This window comes from Dromiciops gliroides, chromosome 2, assembly GCF_019393635.1.
Source record: "Dromiciops gliroides isolate mDroGli1 chromosome 2, mDroGli1.pri, whole genome shotgun sequence".
Lineage (NCBI taxonomy): Eukaryota > Metazoa > Chordata > Mammalia > Microbiotheria > Microbiotheriidae > Dromiciops > Dromiciops gliroides.
In genome coordinates this window covers 371,057,634-371,073,484 of record NC_057862.1, presented here as the reverse complement: position 1 = coordinate 371,073,484, position 15,851 = coordinate 371,057,634, and the positions used below count along the sequence as shown (strand labels likewise).

The window sequence follows — 15,851 nt, the reverse complement described above, 5'->3', positions numbered from 1 at the left end:
AACCCCAATTGCCTCACTAAAAAAAAAAAAAAAAGCAATTGAGCTGGGCCTTGGAATCATAAATTTAGAGCTTGAAGGGACTTTAGAAGTCATCTCATCCAACTCTCTCATTTTAGAGATAAGGCATCTGAGGTTCAGAGAGGCTAAATGATTTCCCAAGGAACAGAAGTATTAGAAGTTAAAACTAGGATTTGAACTCAGGTCTTCTGACCCCAAGGATATCACCCTTTTCACTACACCATGCTTGAGGGATGAGAAGATTTCAGCAGGAGATAAGGGAAGAAGGTGGGAGGGGCAGACTGCCCATGAAGAATAGAAACAGTAAAAATGTGCAGAGGGAGAAAGCATGGAGTACTTTCAATAAATCACTGGGGATACAGTTTGCCTGTAGCCTAGAGTATAAGGAAACTAGTGGATGAAAAGACCAAAAAGGTAGGTTGGGGCTAGATCATAGAGGCATTGGATTGCCAGCCAGAGGACTCCGGGCATTTTTTCAGTAGGCAATGGAGAGTCATTGCATGTTTCTTTTTTTCTTGGGCAATGAGGGTTAAGTGACTTGCCCAGGGTCACACAGCTAGTAAATGTCAAGTATCTAGTTCAGATTTGAACTCAGGTCCTCCTGAATCCAGGGCCAGTGCTCTATCCACTGTACCACCTAGCTGCCTGTTATTGCATGTTTCTAAGCACAATCAGTATTAAAAGGAAATGCCTTTTGCAGGGATCAAGATCAAAGATGTCAATGCTCTGGGCCTTGGTTGCCCTCCTATCCATCCATATTGGAGTTCTCGACAGCGTTTCAGGCCAGATGTTGGGAGTTCCTGGTGGTTCACTTTTATCAATGCCTGATCTTTCTACACCTCTACAACCTACAACAAGTCTAAAAGTGCTCAGTGGTGTGCCAAAGCTACCAATATCAATACCTCCTGTTCCTAATATTCCATCAATTACTAAGAAAAAGCCTTCCAAAGACCCAGCTGAAAGAAATGAACTGCACTGTGATGCTTCAGCATGGTATTTCCTCTCTACGATGAAAATCAATAATTGTAAGTTGAGAGTTCTAAATATTTCTTTTTGGGGGTTCACCATATTAGGTAGACTACAGCCCCTACTGGTTTCTAAATTCAAACTGTTCCCAATGACTTATCTAAGGACCCTACCAACTCCTATCTCCCAAGGAGGTGTTAATTTGTTAATGTAGGGGCATTCTACATTTATTAATCACCTACTGTCTGTAGAGCATTGTGTCTGTTGTTAGGGTGAATGCAAAGTTTGGTTAAGATTTCAGTCCCTGACTTTGTGGAACTCAAAACATAGGAAGGGATGTTTTACAACCTTATTGGATTCACTATATTGCCAAAAGGGTAGGAAGGTGGGGGACCAAGCAAACACTGCTGTTTATTATAACACTTAGGTCACATGACTCAGTAAACTTTAGCCACTGTCAATTGTGAGAGAACAATTAGTAGGTGCATATGTATTCTTCTTCTATTCTCACAGTTGCTTCATCACTGGATGGATTTTTGGCTTGTATTACCTCAGTAAATGAAAGTGTATCTATATTTTTATAAGTGCTTTTGATTCACCCAAGACTTACATTTCATTCCCCAGGAGACTTAGCCAACATTCTGATGTAATCACATGATTGACTTTGAGACTGATGGTCTCCATCCAATACACAATTTCCAAATGTGCTCATTGTTGCATCTTCAACTTGGGTGAAGGTAGATCTAGAGATGGGTTTTGGCCATTATTGCCTATAGAATATGACCATTCAAAGAGCTGGATTTCAATGGTCAGTCGGCCCCATGTGGGTAGGGCCCACCTTCATAGGTGAGATAGGCAGGGATGTCATTCCAAGTCCCTTTAGTGCAAGGCAGAGCACTGAGGATGAAGACCCTGGACTTGAAGCTAAGATGATGCCCTTGCCCCAGACTTGGCCTCTGGTACTTCACTAGTTGTGTAGTCATGAGTAATGATGATTATCCTTATTTCAGAAGGAGGAAACCAAGGCATAAAAAGGTGAAACAACTTGAAAAATATTAGACAGCTAAGGAGGTTTCAGAGCTAGGTTTACAACCCAAATGATCTGGAGCACCAGAGAAAGGATTTGCTTTGGTGTAAGAGGGCCTCAGCTTCAAAGCTATGTACTGCTACTCACTAGCTATGTGGGGCAGAGATGGGGACTTGGCCTGTGATTTTACTGGCAGGGGGAATTTCCCATATTTGACCAAGGAAAGTGGGTTCCTTCTCTGTAACTTCAAGTCCTAGAGAATTACCTGGAGTACCAGGAGGCAAAGTGATTTTTCAAGAGTCACACAACCAGTAAGCATAAGGGAGGGTAATTAGCATCTATATATTGCCTACTATGTGCCTAGAACTGCACTAAGTGCTTTTAAAAATATTATCTCATTTGATCCTCATAATCCTGAGAGGTAGGTGCTCTTATTATTCCCATTTTACAGATGAGGAAACTGAGGCAGGAAGAGGTTAAGAAATTTGCCCAGCAGCTAGGTGGCACAGTGGATAGAGCACTGGTCCTGGAGTCAGGAGTACCTGAGTTCAAATCCGGCCTCAGACACTTAACACTTACTAGCTGTGTGACCCTGGGCAAGTCACTTAACCCCAATTGCCTCACTAAAAAAAAGAAAAAGAAAGAAATTTGCCCAGAATAACACAACTAGTAAGTGTTTTGGGACAGATTTGAACTCAAGTGTTCCTGACTCCAGGACTAGCACTCATCAAATATGACAAGTTGCCCTTGTTTAGAACGCCCTGTCCCCCTAAAGTTTCCTCCATTGTGGGAAGAAGAATTTCCTTTGGTATTTCATCTATCCTTCAGCTGATCAATGCCCACACAGCCACATGTGTGGTTCAGGTCCTCAGGTGTACATCCAACAATGTGAATCTCTTACTCCATCAACTTCAGTGACTTCCTATTTTAAAACCTAAAAAGGAAGGCAGCTAGGTGGTGCAGTGGATAAAGCACTGACCCTGGAATCAGGAGGACCTGGGTTCAAATTTGGCCTCAGACACTTGACACTTATTAGCTGTGTCACTTAACCCTCATTTCCCTGTCCAAAAAAAAAATTCTAAAAAGAAGAGTTATATTTTATTCTGGAAGCCCAGCAGCAGGTCTGACTGTTTTAACTTCAATATTTTAAACATCTCTGATTTTATTAGGATGAGTGCTCACTCCATTCAGGAAAATGCCTTAGCGAGCAGTTTCAAAAGTTGCTGTGGCCACAATAGTTCCTGCCTCAGATCTCTTCCCACTCCAATCCATGCTTCACACTTCTACCAAAGAAATTTTCCTTAGATTTCTCTCCAACTACATGATTCCCCTCCTCAATCAACTTCAGTGACATCTTATTGCCTCTAGGATAAAATATAGCATCTCTTTAAAAAAATAATTGTACTTTATTTTAAATTTTATTTTTAAACATTTTGAGTTCCTAATTCTCTCCCTCCCACTTGCTCATCCCCAATGATTGAGAAGACAAGCGACAGAATATTAATTTTACATATTAAGTCATACAAAACATTTCCATATTAGCCAGGCTGCAAAAAAAAAAAGTAAGAAAAAGAATGTGAAAAGAGTATGCTTCAATATGCACTCAGACTTCATCAGTTCTCTCTCTGGAGGTGAATAGTATTTTTCTTTCTGAGTCCTTTGGAATTATCTTGGATCATTGTATTGATCAGAGTATCTAAGTCTTTCACAGTTGATCACTGTTGCAATATTTTTGTTACTGTGTGCAACGTTCTCTTGGTTTTACTCACTTCACCTTGAATCAGTTCTCATAAGTCTTCTCAGGCTTTTTTATTTTTATTTTTATTGGGGGGGGGCAGGGCAATCAGGGTTAAGTGACTTGCCCAGGGTCACAGAGCTAGTAAGTGTTAAGTGTCTGAGGCTGGATTTGAACTTGGGTCCTCCTAAATCCAGGGCCAGTGCTTTATCCACTGCACCACCTAGCTGCCTCCTCTCAGGCATTTTGAAAGCATCTTATTCAATGTTTCTTATAGTACAACACTATTTCATCACAATCAAATATGACATCTTATTCAGCCATTTTCCAATATCCCCTCAGTTTCTAATTCTTTGCCTCCACAAAAAGAGCTGATATAAATATTTTTGCAAATATAGGTCCTTTGGGGTGGGGTGGGATGGGAATCTCTTTGTCATACAGACCTAGTAGTGGTATTGTTGAATCAGAGTATGCATAATTTTTTTTTTGTTTTTTTTTTAGTGAGGCTATTGGAGTTAAGTGACTTGCCCAGGGTCACACAGCTAGTAAGTGTTAAGTGTCTGAGGCCGGATTTGAACTCAGGCACTCCTGAATCCAGGGCCAGTGCTCTATCCACTGCGCCATCTAGCTGCCCCAAAGTATGCACAATTTGATAGCCCTTTGGGTATAGTTGCAAATTGTTCTCCAGAATGGTTGGATCAGCTCAGAATTCCACCAAGAGTGCATTAGTATACCTATTTCCCGATATTCCCTTCAGAATTTGTCATTTTCCTTTTCTGTCATATTAGCCAATCTGATAGGTGTGAAGTGGTACCTCAGAGTTGTTTTAATTTTCATTTTTCTAATCAATAGTGTCTTAGAGCATATTTATATGACTATTGATAGCTTTCATTTCCTCTTCTGAAAACTGCCTAGTCCTGTCCTTTGACCATTTATCAATTGTGGAATGGCTCTTATTTTTATAAATCTGGGTCAATTTCCTATATATTTGAGAAATGAGTCCTTTATCAGAGAAACTTGCTATCAAAAATTTTTCCTAGTTTCCTGTGTACCTCCTAATTTTGACTTTGTGCAAAAACTTTTTTAAATTTCATATAATCAAAAGTATCCATTGTACTTCCTGTGAGCCTCTCAATGTCTTATTTGGTCATAAATTCTTCTTTTATCCATAGCTCTGACAGGTACATTTTCCCATGCTTCCCTGATTTGTTTATACCATACTTTATCTCTAAATCATGCATCCATTTTGACCTTATCTTGTTATTTGGTGTGAAATGTTGGTTTATATCTAATTTCTGCCAAACTGATTTCCAGTTTTCCTAGTAGTTTTTGTTTTTGTTTTGTTTGCTTGTTTGTTTTTGTTATTTATCAAATAGTGATTTCTTGCATCAAAAGCCTGGATTTGGGGGTTTATCAACCACTACATTACTATGGTCATTTACTACTGAATATTGTGTACCTAATCTATTTCATTAGATCCATCATTCTATATCTTAGAAAGTACCAGATTGTTTTGACAATTACTGCTTTATAATATATTTTGAAATCTGGTTATACTCTTTTCTTTAGCTTTTAAAACTCTATGCAACCTATCCCCAACCTAGCTCTTCAGCCTCATTGGATTCACTAATCCAGTCCAACTGGTCTTCTCTCTATTCCTCACATATAACAAGCCATATTCTATGTCTATACTTTTGCACCGACCATCCACCATGTCCTCTCTCCTTACTTCTTTCTACCTAATAGAGCTCCTCTCTTCCTTTAAGAAGCAAACTCAAGCACCATCTACTGCATTAAGCCTTTCCTGATCCCCCAACTGCTAGTACCCACTCTCCCAAACTCCCTGGTATTTATTCACTTTGTATTTATGTTGTATTTTTACATAATTATTTACTGTTCCCCCATTAGAATATAAGTTCCTCATGAGTAGGGATTTCTTCATCTTTGAGCTTGCAATCTTAGTACCTAGCGCAATGCCTGGCCCATAGTAAGCACTTCATAGGTCTTGTTGATAATTGAGAAGCAACTTTCTGAGGATAAACCTCTCAATATTGACCTCAAACCAACACTCTATCAGCAAGAACCTATTCAAAATCTATCCAGCTGGTAGAATCTTTCAGAGCTTGGTTACAAGTGCCCTAGCAGGGCATGATTATATGTAGTAAATGATGATAGACAATAAAATACTATATTAGCTTTTCCAACTCCTTGATTTCCAGCAATCTAGATAAATAGCTTTTCTAGAAGGGAAGACAATCACTGTATTTAAAGGGTTTTCATGGAGAAGAGGGATTAGAGATGTTCTTCTTGATCCTGGAGTCAAAACGAAGAGCAGAGGAGAGAAGCTGCAGAAAGGAAGATTTTGGTTTGATGTCCAGAAAAAATCCCTCCCAATGAGAACTACCCTCCAAGTGGAATGGAATTCCTCCAGAGGCAGTGCGTTGTCAGAAATGTGAGGGAGGAGATTCTCACTCAAGAATGGGTCAGACTACATGGTTTGATTTGATATTTCAAGCTGAGTATCTATGTCATGGCCTCCTCTCCATACTACCTTTCTTGCTGATTCAGTCTCTCTTCTGAGATTCTCAACCACAGTCACCAAACACATCCACTCTTCTTTCTACCTTGAGTCCTATCCCAGATGGTGGGAACACTCACTAAGTGAAGATGAGGATACAACATGGTACTCATTACTTATCCTATGTAAACCTGATTTCCTTTGTACTTTTCAGATCTGATTGACGCTATTCCAAAAATCATTGAAGATTTGTTCAACTGTGCTGAATTCGACGTGGCAGGATTCATTAAAACAATTTTGGAGTCAGCTAATTTCAAAAGTTTTTTGAGTGCTGCCTCACTACTTAGTTTAGGGGGAGGCAATCCCTTGTCTGGTTTTATGGGTTCTATGCCTCTTCCCATGGATGGTTTGGCTAGTAGTGACTTTCTCACTTCTATGACTGGTAATTTACCAGCTCAAGGTCCTGATGTGGCAAAATTGACATCTCTTTTTGGAGGAGCAAAAAATGTACTGGGTCAAAGTGGAAATCCACTGGAAGGAAAGAAGTCTGATGATTTCCTGAAATCAGCTTTGGGGAACATCAAAACTTCAGAGGGGAGACAAGGTTTAGACAAAAGTGAAGATCTAGTAAATACAGTTAAAAAAACAGCCTCTTCAGGTGCAAATGTACTACCTGGCTCAGACCTGGGTGCCTTAGTAGAAAACTCGGACAAGATAACTGATTCACTTGGGAATCAAAAGTAAGTTAATCCCTTAGCCAGAAAGCATACTGATTGGTTACTTACTTAATGCAGCCAGCAGGTTTAGCCTAGAGAAGGGATGACTGAGGGGGGATCATGATAGCTATCTATAGTATTTAACGGTCTGGTCTGTGGAAGAGGGCCATCCAAGGCAGAACTTCGAAGAGTCATATAAATGGTAGAAGAGGTCACTCGGGAGATGGGTGGGGATCCCCACTTAATAGAAACAGAGGATGGATAACCCACTTGTGCCATCTGTGATCTGGAAAGGATTCTTGTTCAAATACATGCTGGACAAGAAAGTCCTTAAGGTCTCTTCCAGATCTGAGAGTCTGTGATGCTAAGTTTTTAATGAAGGGGCAGAAGAAGTAGGTCCCATTTGTGTAAATGAATAGTACCTTGGCAAGGAGGCAAATGGATCTTCTGAAGCCAGTAGATGGGGAGAAGGAGGCATGGAAGAGCTATTCTTGGGTTCTCAAGGTCAAGAGACCAGTGACTTTTCTAGGGGGAGATGGAGAGGTGAAGGAGAAAAAAAAAAGTGTGTAGGTGGAGAGGAAAGCATGAGCAGGACTGGGCCTCAACTCTCATTTCAGATAGGTCTTTATTTATCTAAGCATTTGCTTCCCTGGCTTGGAAAAAGTCCCTTGGGGCACCAGGTCCATATTTTAAAAAAACTGAATTTATCACAAAATCCCTAAAAGCAGAGAGTTGTAGAACAACTGAGTTAAGAAAACACTTTTGAGACTGTCTAGCTTATTCCCTCATTTTACAGAGGAGACAACATATGGATTTAAAGGAAAAGCTGTTTTTCCAACAAACCAATGCCCACATTGAAGCATTCATAACTTCAACAGCCATTTATTAAACACTAATTATGTATAGAATAGCATGCTAGGGGACAGACAATGATGCTACTTTGCACTTGGACTGGGCAGCTCCAGTGGGGTGGACTTTGGACAACAGGCTCCAGGCAAGTAGATTCCAAACTTAATATAAGGTAGAAAAACTTTGTAATAATCAGAGCTATCTAGCAATGGGATGGATTTTCAGGTGATGGTGACTTTCAAGTTATAAAATCATTTACTGTTAAAGCTAAAGAGAACCTTAGGACCACCTGGTCCTACCCCTTTCTCTTCAGATGTGGAGACTGGGATTTAGTGGACTGAGGTGAGGCTGGGAAGTGACTTTCCTCAGGCCACAGCAAGTGACAGAGGGGACTAGCTGCCACATCACTGGCAGGACCAGTAGAAGGAACAAAGGATAATTAACATGGAAAAGAAGATATTTTGGGGGTGGGGTATCTGATTGTCATCTTTGAGTATTAGAAAGGCTGTTATAGAACACAGGAATGTAACTTACCCTGCTTGGTCCCAGAGAGGATAACTAAGAAGTTCCTGAGATGCACATTCTGAGTCAAGGTAAGGTAAGACAAAAAGAAAGGACTTCCTGAGGAGACTATAGATTTCCAGTCACAGGGGTTATGCAAGCAGAAAGTCGATCACCACTTATAGAGAAGTTTTCTTCTCATTTACAATGGCCCTTCACGTCCTTCATGCTCTGAGAATCTGTCACAGTAAAACACCATCTTCATCCTTGCTGAGTTTACATTGTAGTAATCTACAATCTGAAAAGCAGCATAGTAGAGTAGGTAGAGAGCTGGCCTTGGATATAGGAAAACCTGGGTTCCAAGTCCTACTTTGCTGCAAAGTAATTCTGTGACTATGAATAAGTCATTTAACCTCTCAAACAATCCCCTGAGCCCCCAAACAATTGTCTAAGACAATGTTACAAATCAGTTGCTGATCTGTTTTGATGGAGGGAATTCCTTATAGTAATGAAATAGAAAGCCTAGACACCCCTCCTCTGCTCTCTACCCACTCTCACTACAAATTATAATCTACTCAAACCAAATCCAAGTCCTACACTACAAAACTGGTTCCCTGGTTAGAATTCTGATCAGGGGCCAGGGATCTTCTTTGTAATTAGGAAGAGGGAGGGAAATAGGAGAGGACTAATAGGTTTTAAAGACTCTCCCTTCTACAAAATATGTCCAGGGGAGTTGAGTTAAGATGTTTATCAGGCACCCTGTAAAAATGTCTTCCCCCATTTGGAGAATCCATTTCACTGAGTTTCTTCCAACTCTCTGTCTTGTTGCTTTATAGGTTTCATGCCCACAATATTGTTATAAAGAACATAACTACAAGAACAGAGAGCAGTTTCATAATTGTTCAAGCCTATGTCCAAGCAGACATCAGTGGCCCAGAAAAGTAAGTTCCTTTCTACTTCATTCCACTCCAGTCCTCCAATGTTCTCATCAACCTTATCTACAAAGTTTCAATCTCTGCTGATGGATCTTGGCAACAGCAGTCACTTTCTTCTTACAAACCCCTAAGTGCCCTTTAACTGCCCAACAGCCACCACCACAACTATCATCCTTAATTTCATAACAATATAGAACCTGAGATTTTGCTCCCTGAACTCAACACTCCATTCTCCATCTCCCTCCATCTACATAGGCCTGGAAGGCCTTCATTCAACTCCACCTCTTAGAATCCTAATTTGTCTAGTTCCACCTTCCAATAAAGAAGTCCTTGATCTGGTCAGAAGTTAGTGTGCCCTCCTTCCTCACATCACCTTACATTGACTTAAATTTATGTACCTGCCTCTCCCAGCCACAGCCAGGAAAATGTGGACTCCAAAGAACAGAGAAGGCTTATTCTGTTTGTCTCTATGTTCCCAGTGCCTCTCACATTGCAGGCACTTAAGCAATGTTTATTGAACTTTTTGGACAGTAACAAGAAAATATATTCACATGGTACTACTTTAGGAGGTCAATATGTAGTATTCTCTTCCATCCTATTGTCCTATTCATACTACCTTTCCATGGGTTTAAAGGATCCAAGTTACCTTTAAATATTTTGATCTTGAGGGGTCACCCCCCCACTCCTTAATGAAAACCTTAAAGGTTTCCAATGGTCTTTAAAAAATGGCTACTGGACCTACCATGCAAAGATGTTATCATCCCTGTAGCCTCAAGCATGTCAAGTCTCTGAGAGTGAGGCTAAGGATATTGGCAGACTCTCTCCACTCTGCCATTGGCCTGAAGAATTTTACATCCACTATGAGCAAATGAGGACCCTCTTACTCATGACACACACCACGCATGGCTACCTTAGTTTGTAAAAAGAAGTTATTAGTGGTTCTGCTGTGTAATGGACTTCTACAATTTGATTGCCATGATTCAACTGACTTCAATCATAATAGCATACATTTGTTCCCCTGGCATTTTTTTTTAAAGGCAGATAAATAATGCAATGAAAGTTGTGCCTATGAATGACCTTTTTTTTTTTTTTTGGTGAGGCAATTGGGGTTAAGTGACTTGCCCAGGGTCACACAGCTAGTAATTGTTAAGTGTCCAAGGCTGGATTTGAACTCAGGTCCTCCTGAATCCAGGACCAGTGCTTTATCCACTGCTGCCACCTACCTGCCCCCTAAAGGTATGATTTTAAAAGTCATTCATAGGGGCAGCTAGGTGGCACAGAGTGGATAGAGCACCGGCCCTGGATTCAGGAGGACCTGAGCTCAAATCCTGCTTCAGAGACTTGACACTAGCTGTGTGACCCTGGGCAAGTTACTTAACCCTCCTCACCCCACAATAAAACAAAACAAACAAAAAAATCATATCTTGAGAAAAAAATGGCCCCTTTCTAGAAAAAGAAATATGGCAATACCAAAAATTGTGTCTAAAGATGAATTCTCTTAGTATTCGATTCACGTGAGAGGCAAATGTGTCCCATAGAGAGCTTTGTCCTCTCATGTTCATGTACCGCCAATCTTGTGCCAAGGTTCATATTCCCCTTTAAAAACTCAAGATTTTGGGGGCAGCTAGGTGGCACAGTGGATAAAACACCGGCCCTGGATTCGAGAAGACCTAAGTTCAAATTTGACTTCAGATACTTGACACTTACTAGCTATGTGACCTCAGGCAATTCACTTAACCCCCGTTGCCCCACAAAAACAAACAAAACAAACAAATAAAAAAGAACCCCTCAAGATTTTAACTTTGCCTAATTTCTGTTTTTCTCATATGATAATCAAGTCCAGGCCATGATTATATTTGGCTGAAAAATGTGCTAGGAAGACACATGATTTTGAATGCAAGATTCATAAGCTGACTGTACTCTGAGCTAATAAATCATCTCTTACTAATGCTGCATTTTAACCTAAATCTTGCTTCTTCATTAGCTTGATAGGTTCTGTCGTTGATGTAGTGGGCTTCCGAGTGCAAGCTACAGTGGAACTGAAAATTGCTCTGAAGACAAATGGTACCAAATGTGCCACCTTTGAAATCCTAGAAACAAAAATGAAAGTTGTAAGCATAAACATGCAAGTAGTTGAGAGGTGAGTAGGAGAAACTGTCATTCATTTGCAGCAACACCTTTGGTTCTTTCAAGGAGGATCAGAACTGAATCAAATAATGGCCAATCTGTAAGGGACCTTAAAACACAGAATGCCAGAGCGGCAAAGGAGCTAAGAAAATAGAATATCAGGGCAGGGAGCAATCTTACAATGTGGAACATAGAATGTCAGTAGAATAGCTAATATTTTAGACTTTACAGTTTACAAGGGGCATTCTTCATGATTGTACTGTTGGATGGAAAAGGGGACTATACATGACATCATTATAAAAATAATTTTCATCTCATAGACCCCCGAAAGGATCTCAGGGCCCTTCAGGAGTCCTTGGACCATACTTTGAGACCTACTGATCTAGCCCAACTCTCTCATATGGAAAAGAAAACTGAGGCCATTCATGAGCAAGTTCACAGAGTTAATAAGGAGCAGAAACAGAATTCAAATCCAGGTTCTTTACTCCAAGGACAATGCTCTTTCTACATATAGGGAGTTGTAGAAGGGGAGGAGGCAACTAGCAACTCAGATACCTGAATGTTAGGGCATTCCATAGGGCTCACGTGGGGTTGTTCCCTTACTCAGTGGGTTTCCAGGTGCTTGTGCTGAAAACTATAACACCATGAGATCACCCCTTTGTTTTTACAGGATAAAAAATGAAATAGGAGAAGTGCCATTTCCAATGGAATCAATTGTACCTTCCCTGCTGATGTTAAACGTGACTCCTCAGGTAAGTTACAGGGCAATGTATAATGCTTGGCCAAGGAAAGGTGCAGAGCTGGTATCTCTTCGCGCCTGGCTGACTAACAACCGGAGTTTAGTGACTAAGCTTCATATAAGGTCTTAGGTTAAGGGTCAACTGCCTCCTTAAACCTGGTGATTACCCTTAAACAATACCTGTTTTGGGAGTAGGTACTGATAAGCGGAAGGAGAGATCAGATAGAATGGAAGATCTAAAGAAAAGAAAGAGATTCAGATTTTCTAGTAAGATGACTGAATTAAACATCACTCAGGGATCAATTCTCACTGGCTGCCCATCCCTGGGGCCAGGCCTTTAACTTCCTGATCTTCACCTGAATATAAAAAGCAGATAAAATAGCCCTTTCAGAAATCAACACACTAGAGGCTTGGTGTTTGCTGTTGTTCCGTTTTGTTTTAGTAGAATGGAAACTTAGTAAAAGTCAACAGTGTAACCTGGACAGCCCCATCAGATCATGATATCTTAGACTAAATTAAGAGAGGGATAGTATCCAGAAGGGGGAGGTCATAATGCCCAATGGACTCTTCTCCTGAGACCTCATACGGAGTTCTGTGCTCACTTCTGGGGGCTACTTTATAAGAAAGTTGGAAAGCATCCAGAGAAGGGTGCCCAGGGTAGTGAGGGGCCTTGAATTTATACCAAATGAGGATCACAGGAAGGAATTGGTGCTGTTTAGCCTAGAGAAGAAAAGGATGACACAGTGGCTGTCTTTGAAGGGTTGTCTTGTGGAAAGGGAATCAGATTTGCTCTGCTTGGCCCTCCAGGGGAAAATGAGGAGCAAGGGGAGGTGCAAAGAGTTAGATAGGCTGGTTTTCAGGAATACAAACAAACAGTTTCCTAAATTGAGAACTGGCTAGTTTGGGAAGTGATAGATTCTCCCTCAATGGAGTTCTTAAGCCAAGGCTGGGGGACCTCTTCTCAAGCATGTTGCAGAAGGGTTTCTTGTTCAGATGGGAGCCAGACTGGTTGGACTCCTCCCTGAAGCCCCACTGTGTCTATGTTACAGGAAGGAAAATGTGACCTTTCTTTCAAGAATCCTCTGTGCAAAAATGGTGAGTAGCACAAACCCAAACCCACTGGCTGATCCTATTTCAAATGATGAAATGCCTCTGACAGCTCTGAGTCCTCATTACACAGACTAAAGATAATGACTATGAAATCAGTATAAAAGCAAAAGGGGTCCTAAGAGTCTGAGTTCTGGGCAGCTAGATGGCGCATTGGATAAAGCACCAGCCCTGGATTCAGGAGTACCTGAGTTCAAATCCAGCCTCAGACACTTGACACTTGCTAGTTGTGTGACCCTGGGCAAGTCACTTAACCCCCATTGCCCCAGAAAAAAAAAAAAGAGTCTGAGTTCTGTCATTCTTATGAGACTTTCAGGTTTACAAAGTACTTTCTTCCCAATCATGTCGGGTAGTGTGAGCGTTATCATTCCCATTTTGCAGAGGAAGAAGCTGAATGTTAGGAAGGTTAGGTAAATTGTCCACCCAAGAAGACACAAGGTGGGATTCAAATGTAGATTTTTCAATGCCTGGTCCAGTAGCAACCTTGCAAGCTGGTGCCTTAGAGGTTTTCTAAACCAGGGGTTCTTAATCCTTTTGTGTGTCTCATACATTTCTTTGGCAGTCTGATGAAGCCGGTGGACCCCTTCTCAGAATTGTATTTTTTAAAGAAGTATTAGATTTCAGTTAGAGGTTACTGAAAAACAAGGTAATGTTTCCCCCATCCAAGGGAAATCTACTCATGGACCTTTTGGGGATTCATGGATCTCAGGTGAAGAACACCTTTTCTAAAATATCCTTCCTCCCAGTGAGCAGGAACATTGTCTTAGGTCACAGAATATTAGAGCTTAGGTCTGGCTCTGCCACTGATGAAACATGTGACGAAAAATGGGCCCTTTCCCTCTCTTCATATATTGAGGGCCTTCTCTATAAAAGGAAGGGTTTGGATTAGATCAGTAGTGTCAAACTGAAATAGAAATGGGGGCCACTCATACATACATGAAGGTCCTGGTGGGCTATATATTGACTTAGAAAACCACAAATTAACATTATCCATGCCTTATTGTGGTTTTGTTTATTTCGTTAATTTTTTTTTCCCCTAAAGACATTTCAATCTGGCTCTCGTCGAACTTGTCACATTGCAGTCTGATGATCTTGTGCTTGATACCTCTGGATTAAAAGATTCTAAAGGTCCTAACCCCATGATTCTATGGTCTACATCTTGATAAGTGGCCATCTAGATGGTAGTAATTATTTTCTTAGTCATACCCATCTTGGGGATTGAAAATTATTAGGGTTGATGCTGAGATTCTAGTTGATTAATATGCTGCACACAATAGGAGTTTAATAAATGGTTTACATAATGTATGAATGCAACCATGCCTATGTGCCAGCTCACCTGGGTGAAGTTCTGTTCTGTTCACAAATGTATTGAAATCAATTATTCAATTAATTTAGTTATTAAAACCCCTACCATCTAATAAAACAATATAATACAAAAGAAAAAAAAAACAATTTGCTGTGTACAGAGCCCAGGGAGCTCCTGGGAGGGAAAAAATGGGTAAAACAGAGTTTAGAAGAATGATTTAGATTTGTTTAGATAGAGGAGTTGGGGGTCTGAGGGAAGCATATGACTCGAGAGAACAATCTGAGCAAAAACTGAGATAGAAAAGGTATACAAGAGAATCCATCAGGGGCAGCTAGATGGTGCAGTGGATAGAGCACTGACCCTGGAGTTAGGAGGACCTGAGTTCAAATCCGGCCTCAGACACTTAACACTTACTGGCTGTGTGACCCTGGACAAGTCACTTAACTCCAACTGCCTCACCAAAAAAACCCCCCAAAACAAGAGAATCCATCAGCTTGGCTGGAATGTAGGGTTTAGGAAGGGAAATCTCCAAAAGGTAATACAGTACCTAGAACACAGGAAGTATTCAAGTGTTTGTTGAATGAATGAATGAATGAATGGGCAGCTCACTGGTACCAGATCACAGGAGGCTTTGATTGTCAGGCTAAGGACTTCAGAATTTTATCATATGAGCAACAGGTTGCTTTTACCATTACCTGTGTGACTTTGGGCAAGATGCTTCCACACTTGGGAGTTCCATTTCTTCATCTGTAAAATGAGGGTATTAGACTAATAGGAACAGCTAGGTGGCATAGTGGATAGAGTGCTGAGCCTGGAATCAGGAAGACTCAATCTGGCCTCAGACACGTACTAGCCGTGTGACCCTGGGTAAGTCACTTAACCCTGTTTGCCTCAGTTTCCTCATCTGTAAAATGAGCTGGAGAAGGAAATGGCAAACCACTCCAGTATCTATGCCAAGAAAATTCCAAATGGGGTCACGAAGAGTTGGACATGACTGAAACAACTGCAAAACAACAACCTAGGGTTGTTGTGAGAATCAAATGTAAGGAACTTGCAAACCTTAATGTCTCTTCTGGCTTTAAATATATGATCTTGTGATTTCTGGGATCAGGCTCCCATGAGCTAAGCTTGTTATAAGTATCAGCTATTGTGATTATTTACCCTTCACCAAAATGATTTTGAATGTAAATCCCATCCCCCCCCACCCACCCCCCCCCCACCCACCCCCCCCCCCCCCCCCCCCCCCCCCCCCCGCCAAACCCAGGGGCCACTTAGTCTTTTTTGACAGAGCTCTAACATTCTTTCTT

General features: G+C 41.0%; 1 protein-coding gene across 1 annotated transcript in view; it reads left to right on the top strand.

The window, feature by feature from the left end:
• Positions 1–733: 733 nt before the first annotated feature.
• Positions 734–15,851, top strand: part of LOC122738909 (vomeromodulin-like) — a 28,735-nt gene continuing 13,617 nt past the window's right edge. The window contains exons 1-5 of the mRNA XM_043980790.1: positions 734–1,043; positions 6,479–7,004; positions 9,167–9,271; positions 11,250–11,405; positions 12,063–12,144. Of these exons, the coding sequence (XP_043836725.1) occupies positions 734–1,043; positions 6,479–7,004; positions 9,167–9,271; positions 11,250–11,405; positions 12,063–12,144 (1,179 nt within the window). The remainder of the gene's footprint in view (positions 1,044–6,478; positions 7,005–9,166; positions 9,272–11,249; positions 11,406–12,062; positions 12,145–15,851) is intronic.